Below are 15,118 nucleotides of genomic sequence, written 5' to 3' on the forward strand. Positions count from 1 at the left end.
TGCAGGCAGAGTTATATCTCTCACGTATGCAGGCAGAGGTATGTCCCTCATGTTTGCAGGCGGAGGTATGTCCCTTATGTAAGCAGGCAGTAGTATGTCCCTCGGGTTTGCAGACAGTGGTATGTCCCTAATGTATATAGGCAGTTGTATGTCCCTCACCTACGCAGGCAGCAGTATGTCCCTCCTGTATGAAGGTAGTGGTATGTCTCTTATGTACGCATACAGCGGTGTGCCTCTCATTTATGCAGGCAGTGGGATGTTCCTCATGTACTACTACCAACGCCCCCTATGTATGGCTTCCATGCACCACCATTTCCATTTGGGCTCTAACCCAATGTGGTATCCCGGCTTCCCCGGGCAACAACAACAATTCCAACCCTGGTTTCAACACCCTGACCCCCAACCTTTTTGGGGGAGAAGCAGAGGAAGATGAAGAGGCAACCACAAAAAGTACCATGGCAGCAGACCGAGACTCAACGCAAAACCAGGAGCCCGACAGCCAAAAAAACGAACCATCAACCTATCAGATAAGACACTCGACGAATACGAAACCAGTCTTACAGGCAGGACTCGGTTCCGTCCCCAATCCTCGTGAAGATCAATTTCACCTGATAGGTGAACTACACAATTTTTTCTCAGAAAAATGTTATTACGTTCTTTTTTCCAAGATAAGACGAGTCCCACGCAATCAGATTCAGGACTGAGAACCCCATCGACTTTCACTCCCACAGCATCTACGACTCCAGGCCAAATTTTGACATTTTCAAGAGCGGAACTCAGAGACGTGGGAGGATTAAAACCTTTCAACAATTTATTGAACAAACCAAGGACAGCCCTAACCTCTCTGTATTGTCATCAAACCGGCTGACAAAGGAGGCAGAACTGTGCTTATGAAGAAGACAGAGGACTACGATCTAGCATGCCGAGGATGATTGGCAGACACTAGATATTACAAAAGATTGGACACTGACCCCACCGCAATCCTCACAGTTGCATTAAAATGATGGTAAACTCAGCTGAGAACCAGGGTTGGATTTCAAAATGAGAAGCAGCCTTTTTGGTGAACGATTCACCGACCACACTCTACTTCTATGGATTTCCTAAAATGTATTCAGGCAGTGGTATGTCCCTCGTGTATGCAGGCAGTGGTATGTCCCTCGTGAATGCAGGCAGTGGTATGTCCCTCGTGTATGCAGGCAGTGGTATGTCCCTCGTGTATGCAGGCAGTGGTATGTCCCTTATGTACGCAGGCAGTGGTATGTCCATCATGTACGCAGGCAGTGGTATGTCCCTCCTGTACGCAGGCAGTGGTATGTCCCTCCTGTACGCAGGCAGTGGTATGTCCCTCCTGTATGCAGGCAGTGGTATGTCCCTCCTGTATGCAGGCAGTGGTATGTCCCTCCTGTATGCAGGCAGTGGTATGTCCCTTGTGTATGTAGGCAGAGGTATGTCCCTCATGTATGCAGGCAGTGGTAGGGCCCTTCATGTGTGCAGGCAATGGTATGTCCCTCATGTATACAGGCAGTGGTATGTCCCTCATGTATACAGGCAGTTTTATGTCCCTCATGTATACAGGCAGTGGTGGTATGTCCCTCATGTGTGCAGGCAGTGGTATGTCCCTCGTGTGTGCAGGCAGAGGTATGTCCCTCGTGTGTGCAGGCAGAGGTATGTCCCTCGTGTATGCAGGCAGAGGTATGTCCCTTGTGTATGCAGGCAGAGGTATGTTCCTCGTGTATGCAGGCAGAGGTATGTCCCTCATGTATGCAGGCAGTGGTATGTCCCTCATGTATGCAGGCAGAGGTATGTCTCACTCAGGCGGTACTCACTGTGACGGTCTTGGCGTCCATCTCCGTGAAGACAAACTCTCCGCCTTCAAAGTCCCCGTTGAGGTAGAGGATAGCGCTGGAAAAGAGAAGACAGACTGTTACAGGTGCCCCTTCACGCCTGTACCCCCAAACCACAGCCAAGCAATGTTCTCATGGAAACCCCTGGAGCAGGGGCTAGCTTCACACCAACATGGCAACATTTTTAAAAACTCTTCTGGGTTAAAACTCAGTGCATCAGGAGTATGGCTGACCCATGATGGTGCATCAGGAGTACTGCTGACCCATGATGGTGCATCAGGAGTATGGCTGACCCATGATGGTGCATCAGGAGTATGGCTGACCCATGATGGTGCATCAGGAGTAAAGCTGACCCATGATGGTGCGTCAGGAGTTAGGCTGACCCATGATGGTGCGTCAGGAGTATGGCTGACCCATGATGGTGCATCAGGAGTACCTCTGACCCATGATGGTGCATCAGGAGTAAAGCTGACCCATGATGGTTATTCAGGAGTATGGCTGACCCATGATGGTGCATCAGGAGTACTGCTGACCCATGATGGTGTGTCCGGAGTACCCCTGACCCATGATGGTGCATCAGGAGTAAAGCTGACCCATGATGGTGTGTCAGGAGTATGACTGACCCATGATGGTGCATCAGGAGTAAAGCTGACCCATGATGGTGTGTCAGGAGTATGACTGACCCATGATGGTGCATCAGGAGTATGGCTGACCCATGATGGTGCATCAGGAGTACTGCTGACCCATGATGGTGCATCAGGAGTATGGCTGACCCATGATGGTGCATCAGGAGTATGGCTGACCCATGATGGTGCATCAGGAGTAAAGCTGACCCATGATGGTGCGTCAGGAGTTAGGCTGACCCATGATGGTGCGTCAGGAGTATGGCTGACCCATGATGGTGCATCAGGAGTACCTCTGACCCATGATGGTGCATCAGGAGTAAAGCTGACCCATGATGGTTATTCAGGAGTATGGCTGACCCATGATGGTGCATCAGGAGTACTGCTGACCCATGATGGTGTGTCCGGAGTACCCCTGACCCATGATGGTGCATCAGGAGTAAAGCTGACCCATGATGGTGTGTCAGGAGTATGACTGACCCATGATGGTGCATCAGGAGTAAAGCTGACCCATGATGGTGTGTCAGGAGTATGACTGACCCATGATGGTGCATCAGGAGTATGGCTGACCCATGATGGTGCATCAGGAGTATGGCTGACCCATGATGGTGCATCAGGAGTACTGCTGACCCATGATGGTGTGTCCGGAGTACCGCTGACCCATGATGGTGCATCAGGAGTAAAGCTGACCCATGATGGTGTGTCAGGAGTATGACTGACCCATGATGGTGCATCAGGAGTATGGATGACCCATGATAGTGTGTCAGGAGTATGGCTGACCCATGATGGTGTGTCAGGAGTATGGCTGACCCATGATGGTGTGCCAGGAGTATGGATGACCCATGATTGCATTCTCACAAATGTACATCTTGTCGGTCCACAAAAGTACTGCACGATTTGCAGGACATAATTGTGGGGCTGATTCCTGCTAACTACCAAATGAGCGCTGGCCAGTGTTAGCACCATTTATTGATACAGAACAATACATAATTTCCAGTCTGCAGGCGTTGTTGTTCCTAATTACAATATAGCATCTCTTTCTTAGTGAAAAATACCTTCCTTTCTAAAAATAAACTGCACTGGTATATCATATGCTACAAGATGCGTATGGCACCCCATACATTTGGTGCCCATGTTCCGGGGTAGGCCTGTTCCCTCACTCTCTTAATGGAGATGCCTGCAAAAACAGACCACTAAAGACTAATTCAAGAGCAATGCTCTGCAGAGGACAAGTACATAAGAGACTCGTCAGTGATTGCCTTTAAACTTAGAGCATGGAAGATGGACAAAAAAGAACTGAGCCACACACACTATTCCAGCCAAAGAAATGATGCTTTGATTAGGATCACAAAGGTGTGTTCAATTCAGACTTCACTATTACTCAACATTCCATTCCATGACACTGCAGCCCAGATTCAATCATTTTTCACGCGGTGCAGCATAAAATCGAAGGGACATACTTACAAGCCCCTATCGCCACAGGAGCGTCACTTTTAATGATGTTCCTGTGGCGATAAACCCTTAGCCTTATTAACAAGGCGGAGTTAACTACTTAATGCCACCTTGTCGATAAGGCCCCTTTCACACTTTACTTAGCTTGAACAAGACGTGCAATGGGTGTTGTGGTGGGCAACACCCATTAATTTGATGCTGTCACCTATTTACAAGGGTGGCATAAATAGGAGACAGCGCCAGAATTCAGACCAGGGAAAACCTGGTCTTAACATGGTGAAATGAGGAAAAATATTTTAATTTTGTCTTGTTTTTGCTGTTTCTATATATGCTGCACACATAGAAACAGCAAATTACCATGAATAATTGTTTATGTGCAGGAGGGTGTCCCTTCCTGCACACAAACAATCATTAAAACATGATTTGCCACCTCTATGGGTGCTGCACAATGCAGCACACATAGAAGTTACAAATCACCATTCTGGATAGTTTATGTGCAGGAGGGGACACCTCCCTGCACATAAACAGTCATTTTCTTAATGCAGGCACCCTTGCACTATGGTGCATGGGTGCTGTATCGGCACTAGGCAGCTGAATTTAGCACCAGTGCAGGGAGAAACCCCAAATTCTTGTAAATAATGTGCATCCCTGCGTTTCTAAAGTGATGGAGCTTGGCGTTAGCAATTTTGGACCTAACCCGCGCTCCACCACTTTCTTACTCATACGCCCCTTATTTGCTGTGCAGCGTTGCTTAAGGGGCAAAACACAGTGCGGAGTTCTATCTATGAAGATTGGCCTGCTGTTGCTGCCCGCCCCTACATTGGCGCTGTAACATGGATGCCTTGAACATCGCACAGCTGCACACAGTGGTGCAAAGGAGAGTTTGCACTGTTTAGTAGGTTTAATGGAGTTTCTCTCAGTCATGCAAACACGACGCCCTTGCACCGTGGTCCTCACCTGTAGTCTCTGTATGTATACGCCGGCGCCTCCTTCCAGCACTCGTTGGCTTCTGGATCGAGCAGGCAGTTGTCGGCGTGGATGGGGTGGCTCAGATCGTTTCTTTGATCTTGCTGGCCTGGGAAGGAGAGAAGAGTCAATACAGAGTGAGACAGGGGTGAGGAGCTTTGCTGATTAAGGGATCTGTATAATTGTGTCTGTTGTGCACAAAGGCACTCTCACGCCATGAGAATTCAATTCACAAACAACATTGCGAGAAAATCTGTCTGTTAGCCTGATAAATGCAGCCAACTAGCTGCAGCACTCTCAGGAATGTGGGAAGTAGGGGAGAGGTGTGGCGCAGCGGGAAGAGCGGCTGACTCCAGAGCGCGGGACTCACAGTTCGATCCCTGGCGCCGGTGGCAGCTCAGCTCAGCATCATGTGACCCTGGGCAATAACTCACTTAATCTCTACGGCGGCCCCCAGCGCCTGGATACCCTTAGGGGTGATACGTTTGCGCTTGACAAATATGGTGTTAATATTTTAGTGAAAGGGCTGAGAGATTAAAAGAGGGGCAGAAGATAGTTGGGAGGAGAGACAAGTGATGGACAGAGGGAAAGCAGAAAGCCTAGAGGGAGGCAGAGCAGGTGGGAGGCAGAATGAGGAATTAAGAGCGATAGGGAGAAGAGAAAGGGGAGAAAACGGAAAGTAAGAGGATCAGAGAGACACCGGAGGGAGAAGAGGGTAAGACTTGGAGAGGATAGAGTGAGAGAATGACTAGTAATAGAGAGTGTGACAGCCAGAAAAGGAGAAAAATAAGAGAGTGTGAAAAGAGGTGAATGTAATGTAATTGTAATTGCCAATTTATACCGCGCTACAATCGCTCCAGGGAGCATCTCGGCGCCATCTTGGGAGAGGAAATGTATCAAATCCAGTCTTTGTTGCCTGACGGAGTCTATAGTAAGGGATGTGATCAGGACCATTTGTTACATTATTATTGTAATGAACTTATTGTTACCAAGATGCATTCCACACAAGGGTAGAAATGGATGACCTACACTAGGCATAGCTGGTGAATGTAACTGTATGAGCCCAGCAGCCTTCATCATTTCCCAGAATACCCAGTACTTACAACAGACAATTTGTCTGACACAGATGGGCTTGGATTGCTTATGCATGAGAGTCGTCTGGAGTGAATGCTGTTCAAGTTTGTCCCTTTTGATTGGTATGTGAGGTGATCTCTATTCCGTAGGAAACCAGTGAATTGTAAAGTGGGATTGTGGCACATAATAGAAGCACGCAAGATCCAGCATCACAAAGCCTCCTTTGTCATATGGCAAGGTCAGGACGTCCCAGCTTTTTTTAGGATGGTTACCTACCCAAATCAGTCTAAATAATAGTGAGTATAGTCTACAAATAAGCTTTATGTTTTTTAAAGGAATGTGAATATTGGTGAATAGGCTCAAAAATGTGGGTAGCCCTTACATATGGTATTCGCTACTCTACTTGTCATGAAAAGAGGTAGTTTAATCCAGCAGTCTATTTCAGAAGAGAGTTTGGTCATTACAGGGCCAAAGGGGGGGTTTAGATGAGTATTAAAACAGCTCGAAATATACGACTACTCGTAAGGGTCGAGCAAATTTGAGCCTTGAGAAAGACAGAGAAGTGAAAAAGCAAGAGAGAGGAGGGAAAGGGAAGACTACAAAAACAAAAAATTAACAATTACAGACAATGTGTAAGAGATGCCAATGAGTGGGGATAACGTGTAAGGGAAAAAAGGAGAGAAAGAGAGAGAGAAAGAAAGCGGGAGAGCAACAGAGAGAGAGCGCAAGAAGAGAGAGAAAAATGTGGACATGTTCCATTCCCCTCCAGGTGCCTCTTGTACCCTCCTGTTCCAGGTGATGGCGGCAGAAGAGAACAAACAGTGCCTTGGGCTACAAGCAGCAGCGCCGTAAAATCATCAAGTATGTGCAGCCGAAAGAGCGTCCAAGTGTCAGGTGGCAGCTTATTATGGAGGTGTCTTACCGCAAGGATCCACCGGAGGGAGCCCACACCACACAATGGCGAGAACATGTCCCTGGAGCATTAGAAAGTTGTACAAGCACAACGATAAAGTAAATGGAAATAAAAAGAGGCTGCAAGGAAATAGATCATCTGAGTGACCTAGGAGGCTTGTTTCCAGGCCAGGGAGGACCTGGCCTTGCAGTTCGGGGAGGACTGTTCCCATGGGGAGCAGGGTCAAGACTGATTTGCATATTTCTGGGTCCAAACGGGGTTGGCATGGTGAGCAAAAACCGATGGATTGAGGCCGAGATTTTTGTACTGGGGGTGACTGTGTGACATTGTTCAGCATCCCATGCATCCGTTGTTCTTTTTGAATCCGAGAGTCGAGCCTTGGACGGGAAATAGGTCTAGAAGAGTAAAATCTTAAGGGAGCATCAATATAATATCCGTTGAATAGACTCAATCAATCAATCATGGTTTTGTAGAGCGCACTTCTCACCCGTGAGGGACTCAAGGCGCTGAAGGAGGGGGGTGTGAGCAGCTCCGTTGGGGTCATTCGAAGAGCCAGGTCTTGAGGTCCTTTCCGACTTCGTGCAGTGTCGGGCTTCGACGGAGGTGCAGGGTTCAGGTCTTGGCTGCGAGGGAGGAGAAGGATCTTCCACCAGCTCTGGTCCTGTAGAAGCGAGGGACGGTGGCTAAGGCGAGGTCGGCTGAGCTGAGGTTTCTCTTGGGGGTGTGGAAGGAGATTTGGTCATTGAGGCATTGGGGTCTGGTGTTTTGGAGGGCTTTGTAAACGTGTGTGAGCAGTTTGAAGGTTATTCTTCTTTCAAAGGAGATTCAGTAAAGATCGTGGGGGTGATGTGGTCAAGTTGTGGGATATCGAGGATAAGTCTGGATGTGGCGTTCTGGATGGTCTGGAGTTCGCGGAAGAGTTTTCTGTTGATTCCGGCGAACAGAGCGTTTCCGTAGTTCAGTCTGCTGGTGATGAGTGCGAGGGTGACAGTTTTCCTGTTGTCGTGGGGGATCCACTTGAACGTCTTGCGAAGGGGAAAGAGGGCAGGTGTGGGTTTGAGATTAGACTGATGTAGGAAGATAAATAAAAAACACAGAGAGAGGAGGCGGACGGGAGAGGTTCTTTTGGGAACTAGGGGACAGAAACTGTGTAAGGAGATATGCGATCCAGGCCAGCACAGAGGGTCAGCTTGTCCCCAGGATGGAGGGAGTCCCCGTAAGGGCTGCTGTGTGGGCTGTCGAGGCCGCCACAGAGGGTCAGCTTGTCCCCAGGATGGAGGGAGTCCCCGTAAGGCCTGCTGTGTGGGCTGTCGAGGCCGCCACAGAGGGTCAGCTTATCCCCATGAGGGGGGGAGGGTCCTTGTAGGGCTGCTCTGTGGGTGGTTGAGGCCACCGCAGAGGGTCAGCTTGTCCCCAGGATGGAGGGAGCCCCCGTAAGGGCTGCTGTGTGGGCTGTCGAGGCCGCCACAGAGGGTCAGCTTGTCCCCATGATGAGGGGAGGGTCCCTGTAGGGCTGCTCTGTGGGTGGTTGAGGCCACCACAGAGGGTCAGCTTGTCCCCAGGATGGAGGGAGCCCCCGTAAGGGCTGCTGTGTGGGCTGTCGAGGCCGCCACAGAGGGTCAGCTTGTCCCCATGATGAGGGGAGGGTCCCTGTAGGGCTGCTCTGTGGGTGGTTGGGGCCACCACAGAGGGTCAGTTTGTCCCCAGGATGGGGGTGAGTGCCTGTAAGGGGTGCTCTGTGTCTTGAGTGAAGCTGGAGCTTCAATGTCTCCAGAGATGAATTTCAGAGATGCTCCCAGAAGGGTGAGGTGAATTCTGGGTAATCCTGTGAGGCGCAAGTTGCAGTAATCGATTCTGGAGAGAACAAGTGTTTGCATCATAGACTTCAGATCTAATTTTGGGGTAAACAGTCTGATCCCCGGAGTAAACTATATTGATTTCGAGCGTTCCTGCCCTTATATTGAGCTGGACAGTGGTGGCTGCCGTTAGGCTCAACTTCAAAGCTCTCAACTGTGGTCTGTTTTAAGCAATGTTTATAACGGGCCATGATTCAGAGCTTTGGATTTGAGGCTGAAGTCACACCAGCACAGGCTCCGAGAGCACCAGCCAACTCCCTTCTTCCCATCAAATGCTGCCCTCATGTTGCACAGGCAGCTTGACAGAAGCACCAGGATTGGCCGGAGCAGACTGGCTCCATGCTCACGGAGGAACTGGGAGCCTGTGCTTGGTTGCCCCCCTTTTAAAGTGCGCGTGTCAGGCAAGCATGCGCACTCTAAACTGGTGAAATGAGCACCACTCCCTGCTGTCAGTCAGCAACAGTGGCCCTGCCCCCAAACACGGCTCGCGCTGGAGAAAGGGAAAAATAAAATAGTAATTTACTTCCATTTTATTTTTCACTTTTGCTGTGCTGGCAGGGGGGGGCAACGATCCTCTGCCTTATTGTGTCGAGGGAAACCCCCAATGATTTAGCATCATCAATGACAGGGGGTGTCAGTCTAGTGTGTACACTGAGTCGATTCAAGATAGTATAGGGAGGTCAGACTTCTTTGGTGAAATTAGCAGGGACTCTTCTCTCGTGGAGCGGAGCTTGGATATCCATCTTTGACCGGCCTCGCCATTGGTTGTTTCTGTTGTGCCTGTGCACGGAATCGAGTTGAAACTGCTCAAAATGCTTTAGTGTCTCTTCATCAACGCACAGAAAGGATAAAAAAACACAGAAGACACCATGTGCTTCTTATTGGGCAACATTCCCCAGTCTTGCTGTGCAGGTATCCCTTTTTATTCCACACCCATTCAATCACTGGCCTCTCCACTGAGGCCATGCCCATTCTCCAAAGAAGTACACACACTATTTTTCCTTTTTTTCTAGGGATGAAGAAAGTCACTGGCCTGTTCCTAGACTAAGATGCCCCAACTCACGACACTGAAAGAATTGTAGTGACCAACAGTCTGGCCTTGTGTTTTATGTACAATAAAACAAACAAATGCCTTTAATCGACATGTGGCCAGGGTGCAAGCGGTTCTCTCTGTAGTTCATGAACCTTTATAAAAGTAGTCATGTCTGGTACCTCATGCCTATCCGCTCACAAAGATGGACAGGCGCATGGAGAACTATGGGAATTTCAACGCACGGTGGTACCTTCTAAATGCAAGTTGGTCCGATGAAGATGCAGTTGTATATCAGACTGAGACAGGTTCTTCCCTAACCCTATCAGCCTTTTGGTAGCATCACCTTGCTATCTCTGTAGGCCAATCCATCTCTACTTGTGGTATGCTCCGGGTGGCCTCTCAGATGCTGTCGAACCCTTGAATCCAGGCCCTGCACACAGACTCATAAAAGGAGTGTAGGTAACAGCCCCCAGTACGTTGGTGTGGCGGTTGGGGAAGGTGTGGCGTAGCGGCCAGGGCGACTGACTCCGGAACCAGGGGCTTACTGTTTGATCCCCGGTGCCGGCGGCAGATCAGCCCAGCACCATATGACTCTGGGCAGTAGCTTGCTTAATCTACCCGATGACCCCCAGCGCCTTGACACTCTCGGGTAATTGTTTGCGCAAAGCGGGTGCTTACGCCCGTTGCTCGCCCAAGGCACAATGTATAGAGTGGCCCCTGGTGCACACAATTTCTAGTAAGGGACAGATTGAGCGATTCATCCACAATCACAATTTCCAGGCATGTGCCAAGGTAAGTTTTTAAGGCCAGATCTCCTGGGCGACATCACATAAAAAAGGAGTCATCACCCCTTTGATCACACATCAAACCCAAAAGAACGTGAGTCACAGGAATGTTTGCCGCAAAAATACAAGACAGACATAAAATGCAACAAAGAGTTAAACAGTTGATACAAAGTGAGGAAAACACTCCAACGGGCAGATGCAGATTCGAAGTCATCTTGGGGCAGCCATTTTAGGAGTACTGAACTTGCAAAATGGCTGCCCCAGGTGGTCGCCGGTTTATTATCAGGAGTCCTAACACCAACGGGCTCTTTTATGGGTGTTTCTTGAGAAAAAGGCAGAATTTTCCCGCTAGAAAACCAATCTAGTTTCTCCAAAGGAGGTGTGGGCTGGTGTTTCCAAACACCGCCACTTGGTGGCACTAAATTATAAGAAACGGATGGGAAATGGCGCTATTGTCAATAAGGAAGTACTCCAACAAAAGGCTTGCACTCTCCGTTTTAACATAGCGCCTACTCGCCAATTGCGTGGCCTCTTCACGCTTTGCGGTGCAGTTAAAGTCTGTTATTGCTGCTACCACGAGGGGGATCTTTGACAGGCATTTCCATTTCTGCAACAAACCAGTTTGAGTATTAGAACACAGCAACAGCCTATAATAATAAAAGTAGGGTTGCATTATATGCACCTAAAATCTTAACAACTCCAATGGAGAATGTATATTACTTTTGTATTTCAATAAATATAATTTTACCCATAACTTTTAAAAGAAGTCACACAAATTTCTCAGTTCAATATCTGGTGCTACATTTGGTGGTGCGCATTCCTTGGCCCAGGAAGCTGTCCGGCCAGGTGCACGGATGTGTGCTCTCAAAGTCCTTTTTCGATGCCTTTCTTGCTCCAAAGGGAAAAAACAACACTTTTGGGCATATTGACGAGCCCCTAACGCACCAGAGCATCACTCCGGTGGCGTTGCGCCATTCCCCATATTTACAAGGTGGCGCTAAATCTCAATGTGGCTTCAAACCACCTTGTAAATATGCCCCGTACCACAGTGGTCTGCTGCGGCAAAGGGGCGGGCAATGGGTGTTGCTGTGGACGTTCCACCCTCAACACGCATTGCTTTTTTGACGCTGCCCCGGCTTCACATGGCTGGGGCAGGGACAAAAACTAAGGTCAGGTAATGCCTGGTCTTAGGATGGCGATATAAGGGAAATTATTAATTTCTCCTCATTTTTTGCTCTTTCCATTCTGCAGCTCACATATAAACAGCAAATCGCATTTCAAGATTGTTTATGTGCAGTAAAGTGTCCCTTCCTACACATAAACAATCACCCCTGCAGCACAGGCGACATAGTGACATAGTGACAGGGGCCTGCGCTGGAGAAAGGTAGCTTTTTTTGCGCCAGCACTACGGGAAATGCAGGGTGCACCGTATTTTTGTAAACAGGGCGCATCCATGCGTTTTGAAAATATCTGAGCGCGCCGCTACCAAATTTGGCGTCACACCGTGCTCCGACATTTTGTTGTAAACAATCCCCTAAATGTCCTGCCGCTGTTAGAAACAATAAAGTGATTGACAGGAGGATTGAATCATTCTCGGACTCTGACTGTAGCACATGCAGAGCATTTTTCACCCAGCATGCACTCTAGACAGAGACCCTCCTTATGCAAATCAGCCTGGGTCCTGCTCCAATAGGAACCGTGGAGTACGAACTGCCAGGCCAGGTCCCCTCCTGAAGGGACCACACGCCACGCCCAGACTATCGGCCTGCTAAGACATCGTCAGTGAGGTAAACAAAACAAAACATGGCAACTGTGGTAGAGAACCCTCTACGACCTTTGAGGAGAACATTAAATATATCTGGGTGCCACACACTGCCTTGGCAGGGATCCCAATCAGCTCAGAAGTGGATAAAAGTTCCCCTCACGAAGGGAAGTGTCACACACCACACTCTGCACACATCTGGCCAAGAGTCAGAGGGACTCCAGACTCCTCCACTGTGGATTACTAGTGTGACCCTGGGCACAGAGTTAGATATTGGCTGTTTAAGACCCAGTTGCTGATGTCTCATATAACTAGCTACCTCTCAAACAGGTTCTTGCTTTCTTAGCGCCGTGATATCCCCTGGGATGAATGTTGCGCTCTACAAGTACAATAAATAAATGAAATAAATAAACATTTGACTCTTTCCAAGTTCCACACCCCTTCTCTTGTCATCTTTTGGTCTTCTCCCAGATGGATGGAGAACACAGTCATTGGGGAGACTCCTTGGATACACAAAAGCAGTGTATGGGCCACCTCTGTGTGATCTGAGACACATGGAGGGAGGGGGAGGGTGTTACAACTGAGCCTTACCGTGTAGTGCTGTCCGGCACACCAGGTGTGTGTACGAGAAGTACAGCGTGGAGTTCAGCCTGAAGTACGACTCGATTATTTTCCGGGTTTTTTCACTAATGTCGTAAAACAGACGAGCGCTTCGAAGTGGAACGCGGCCTTCGGCACCGAACTGTGGGGTAAAGAACAGGAGTATTTATTAGCATAGCAGGGACAGTCCACTGTTAAGACACACAGTAACCATTTGTGTAGCACCACTATAAACTCACTTGTTCCATAGAGGTGTCATTAGCACCAAACTCAATGGAGCTCATTGTATAGACCTCAGGAGGATGAACTGCAAAGTTGGCTCAATTAGGATTTAAAAATATCAGCCATGTGGTAATCTTAGATATTTGTAAATAATATCAACGCACTAAGCTATCCTATATAGTTTCAGTTACTGCCCCCCTCCTAAATACCAACCACTCTAGCCACAAAGCACTTTAAATGCTTTTTTTGGGTCCAGAAAACTCCATATAATAACCGGCCCTGTTTCCAGTCTGGAGTTTGATTCAAAAGCCACATGAAAATGAGGGCAAATGAACCAAAGTGATTCCTAGAATTTCACTTTTTTTGCAAGCAGTGATTTCCCAGCTCTTCCGGGAAGGACGGAATGGCCAACTTTCCATGGCCGCTTTGCAGGACGCTTGGGGCGCACAGACACATTAGACGATGTTTATTAGGGGGCTGCGTGGATTATGAGTAGTAAAGTGCATTTCTGGGGTTTAACTGCATAACCCCTTCCTTTTAATCACCCCTTTTAATGCGGTCATTCATCTGGACACTGAGCTTATCGAGTCTGATTACTGCGTCATCCTGCGTTTGAGCTCTGAGCAGTGGCGTAGCCTGGTCAGGTGGTACCCGGTGCGGAAAGTTTCAATACGTATTATGTTGACTTGTTGAGGTTAATTAATTGTAAGACGAAGTTATTAAACTCGTTTTAAATAATATTTCCCCCCAAAACGTGCCATGAGCCCCCCAATTTTTTATTTTAAAAACACATATTTTTGCCATTTTGTCACCCCCCCCCCCTCCCCCCTCAGTGATGCCTTCACCACAATATCTAAATACGCAGGAAATAAACATTTCAATTATAAATCTGGGTACAGCGGACAAGAAAGCGACATGTCCCTAGGAAGGTTTTCTTTTAGCCTTTCCTTCCCGCTTGTAGTTTAGTGCACTGGTTGGAAACTGTGGGGCCAGGAGACGAGGCCTTTAATCCTGCCTGCCCACATTGCTAAAATGCACGCTCTTCAAGTCACTTTTTGAATGTATTCCTCTGCTCCCATTTTCTTGTTCAGGAATCGGAGTATTTAGATTCAATCCCAAAGCTACTAGTCAGTTTGTAGATAATATAAAAAAAGAACGAAGAGCTGAACTAGATGCTGCCTCGGGGGAGGGTGGGCACCCAGCGGCCGCTCTGTTTGATTCGCTAAAGTAATATAGTGGTAAAGTCATAGCCTTATGAACAAGCAATGTTGGTTTACAATCTAAGGTTTCTAACTTTACCACATTGTTTGATCTTGGGCAAATCATGCTCTCCCTGTGTCTCTGTCCCCTGCTCTGACAATATGGGTGCCCCTTGAACGAGGCTTAATGGAAGACATAGGCACCGAAGACATATTCCCAGCCGGGCCCCCAGCAGGGTGTTCATTCACACATTCAGGGCTGTTTATACTGCAGGGCCCTGCATTCCCTGTCAGAATCTCTGTACGTGAACACGTCCTTGCAGCTGCGTTGTGCTAGAGCCCTCCCTTTGCCTCTGCGCTGTATTATAGACGCGGGTGCAGAGGCAAAGAAGCTGTGAGGAGGCGCACTCACAGTGCACCGCCTAAAAGGTAGCGCACTGACATGCACCACCTGGTAGCAGTCCTCTGGAGGGAAAAAAGGAGTCCTATGGACCCCCTGATATCCCCGTGCAGGCAGGTGTCGTCACTCACTGCACCCGCAGGCAAGGCGATCTCTAATGCCCCTTAAAAGTGCAGTCAGGTTGCAGCGTGCACGGAGCAGCGGCTTCAAAGCCTCTCCATTTTTCACTTGAATGCACTGCCCCCTGGCAGTGTGAGTTTGCAGCTGCCCTGGGGCAGTGTATTCTATGTAATAGGGTGCACTTTCACTGTTTGTGCACCGTGCACCTGTTTTAGGGTGTGCCGTATGCAAACAGGGATAGTGCGCCCTGTGTGTAATAGGGCCCCTGG

General features: G+C 48.6%; 1 protein-coding gene across 1 annotated transcript in view; it reads right to left on the reverse strand.

Annotated features, from left to right (window-relative positions):
- Positions 1-15,118, reverse strand: part of P3H2 (prolyl 3-hydroxylase 2) — a 303,453-nt gene that overhangs the window by 27,190 nt on the left and 261,145 nt on the right. Inside the window, exons 11-13 of the mRNA XM_086944627.1 lie at positions 12,900-13,050; positions 4,877-4,994; positions 1,827-1,902 (exon numbers count right to left, since the gene is read on the reverse strand). Of these exons, the coding sequence (XP_086800753.1) occupies positions 1,827-1,902; positions 4,877-4,994; positions 12,900-13,050 (345 nt within the window). The remainder of the gene's footprint in view (positions 1-1,826; positions 1,903-4,876; positions 4,995-12,899; positions 13,051-15,118) is intronic.

Source organism: Lissotriton vulgaris, chromosome 11, assembly GCF_964263255.1.
Source record: "Lissotriton vulgaris chromosome 11, aLisVul1.2, whole genome shotgun sequence".
In the NCBI taxonomy this organism is placed as follows: Eukaryota; Metazoa; Chordata; class Amphibia; order Caudata; family Salamandridae; genus Lissotriton; species Lissotriton vulgaris.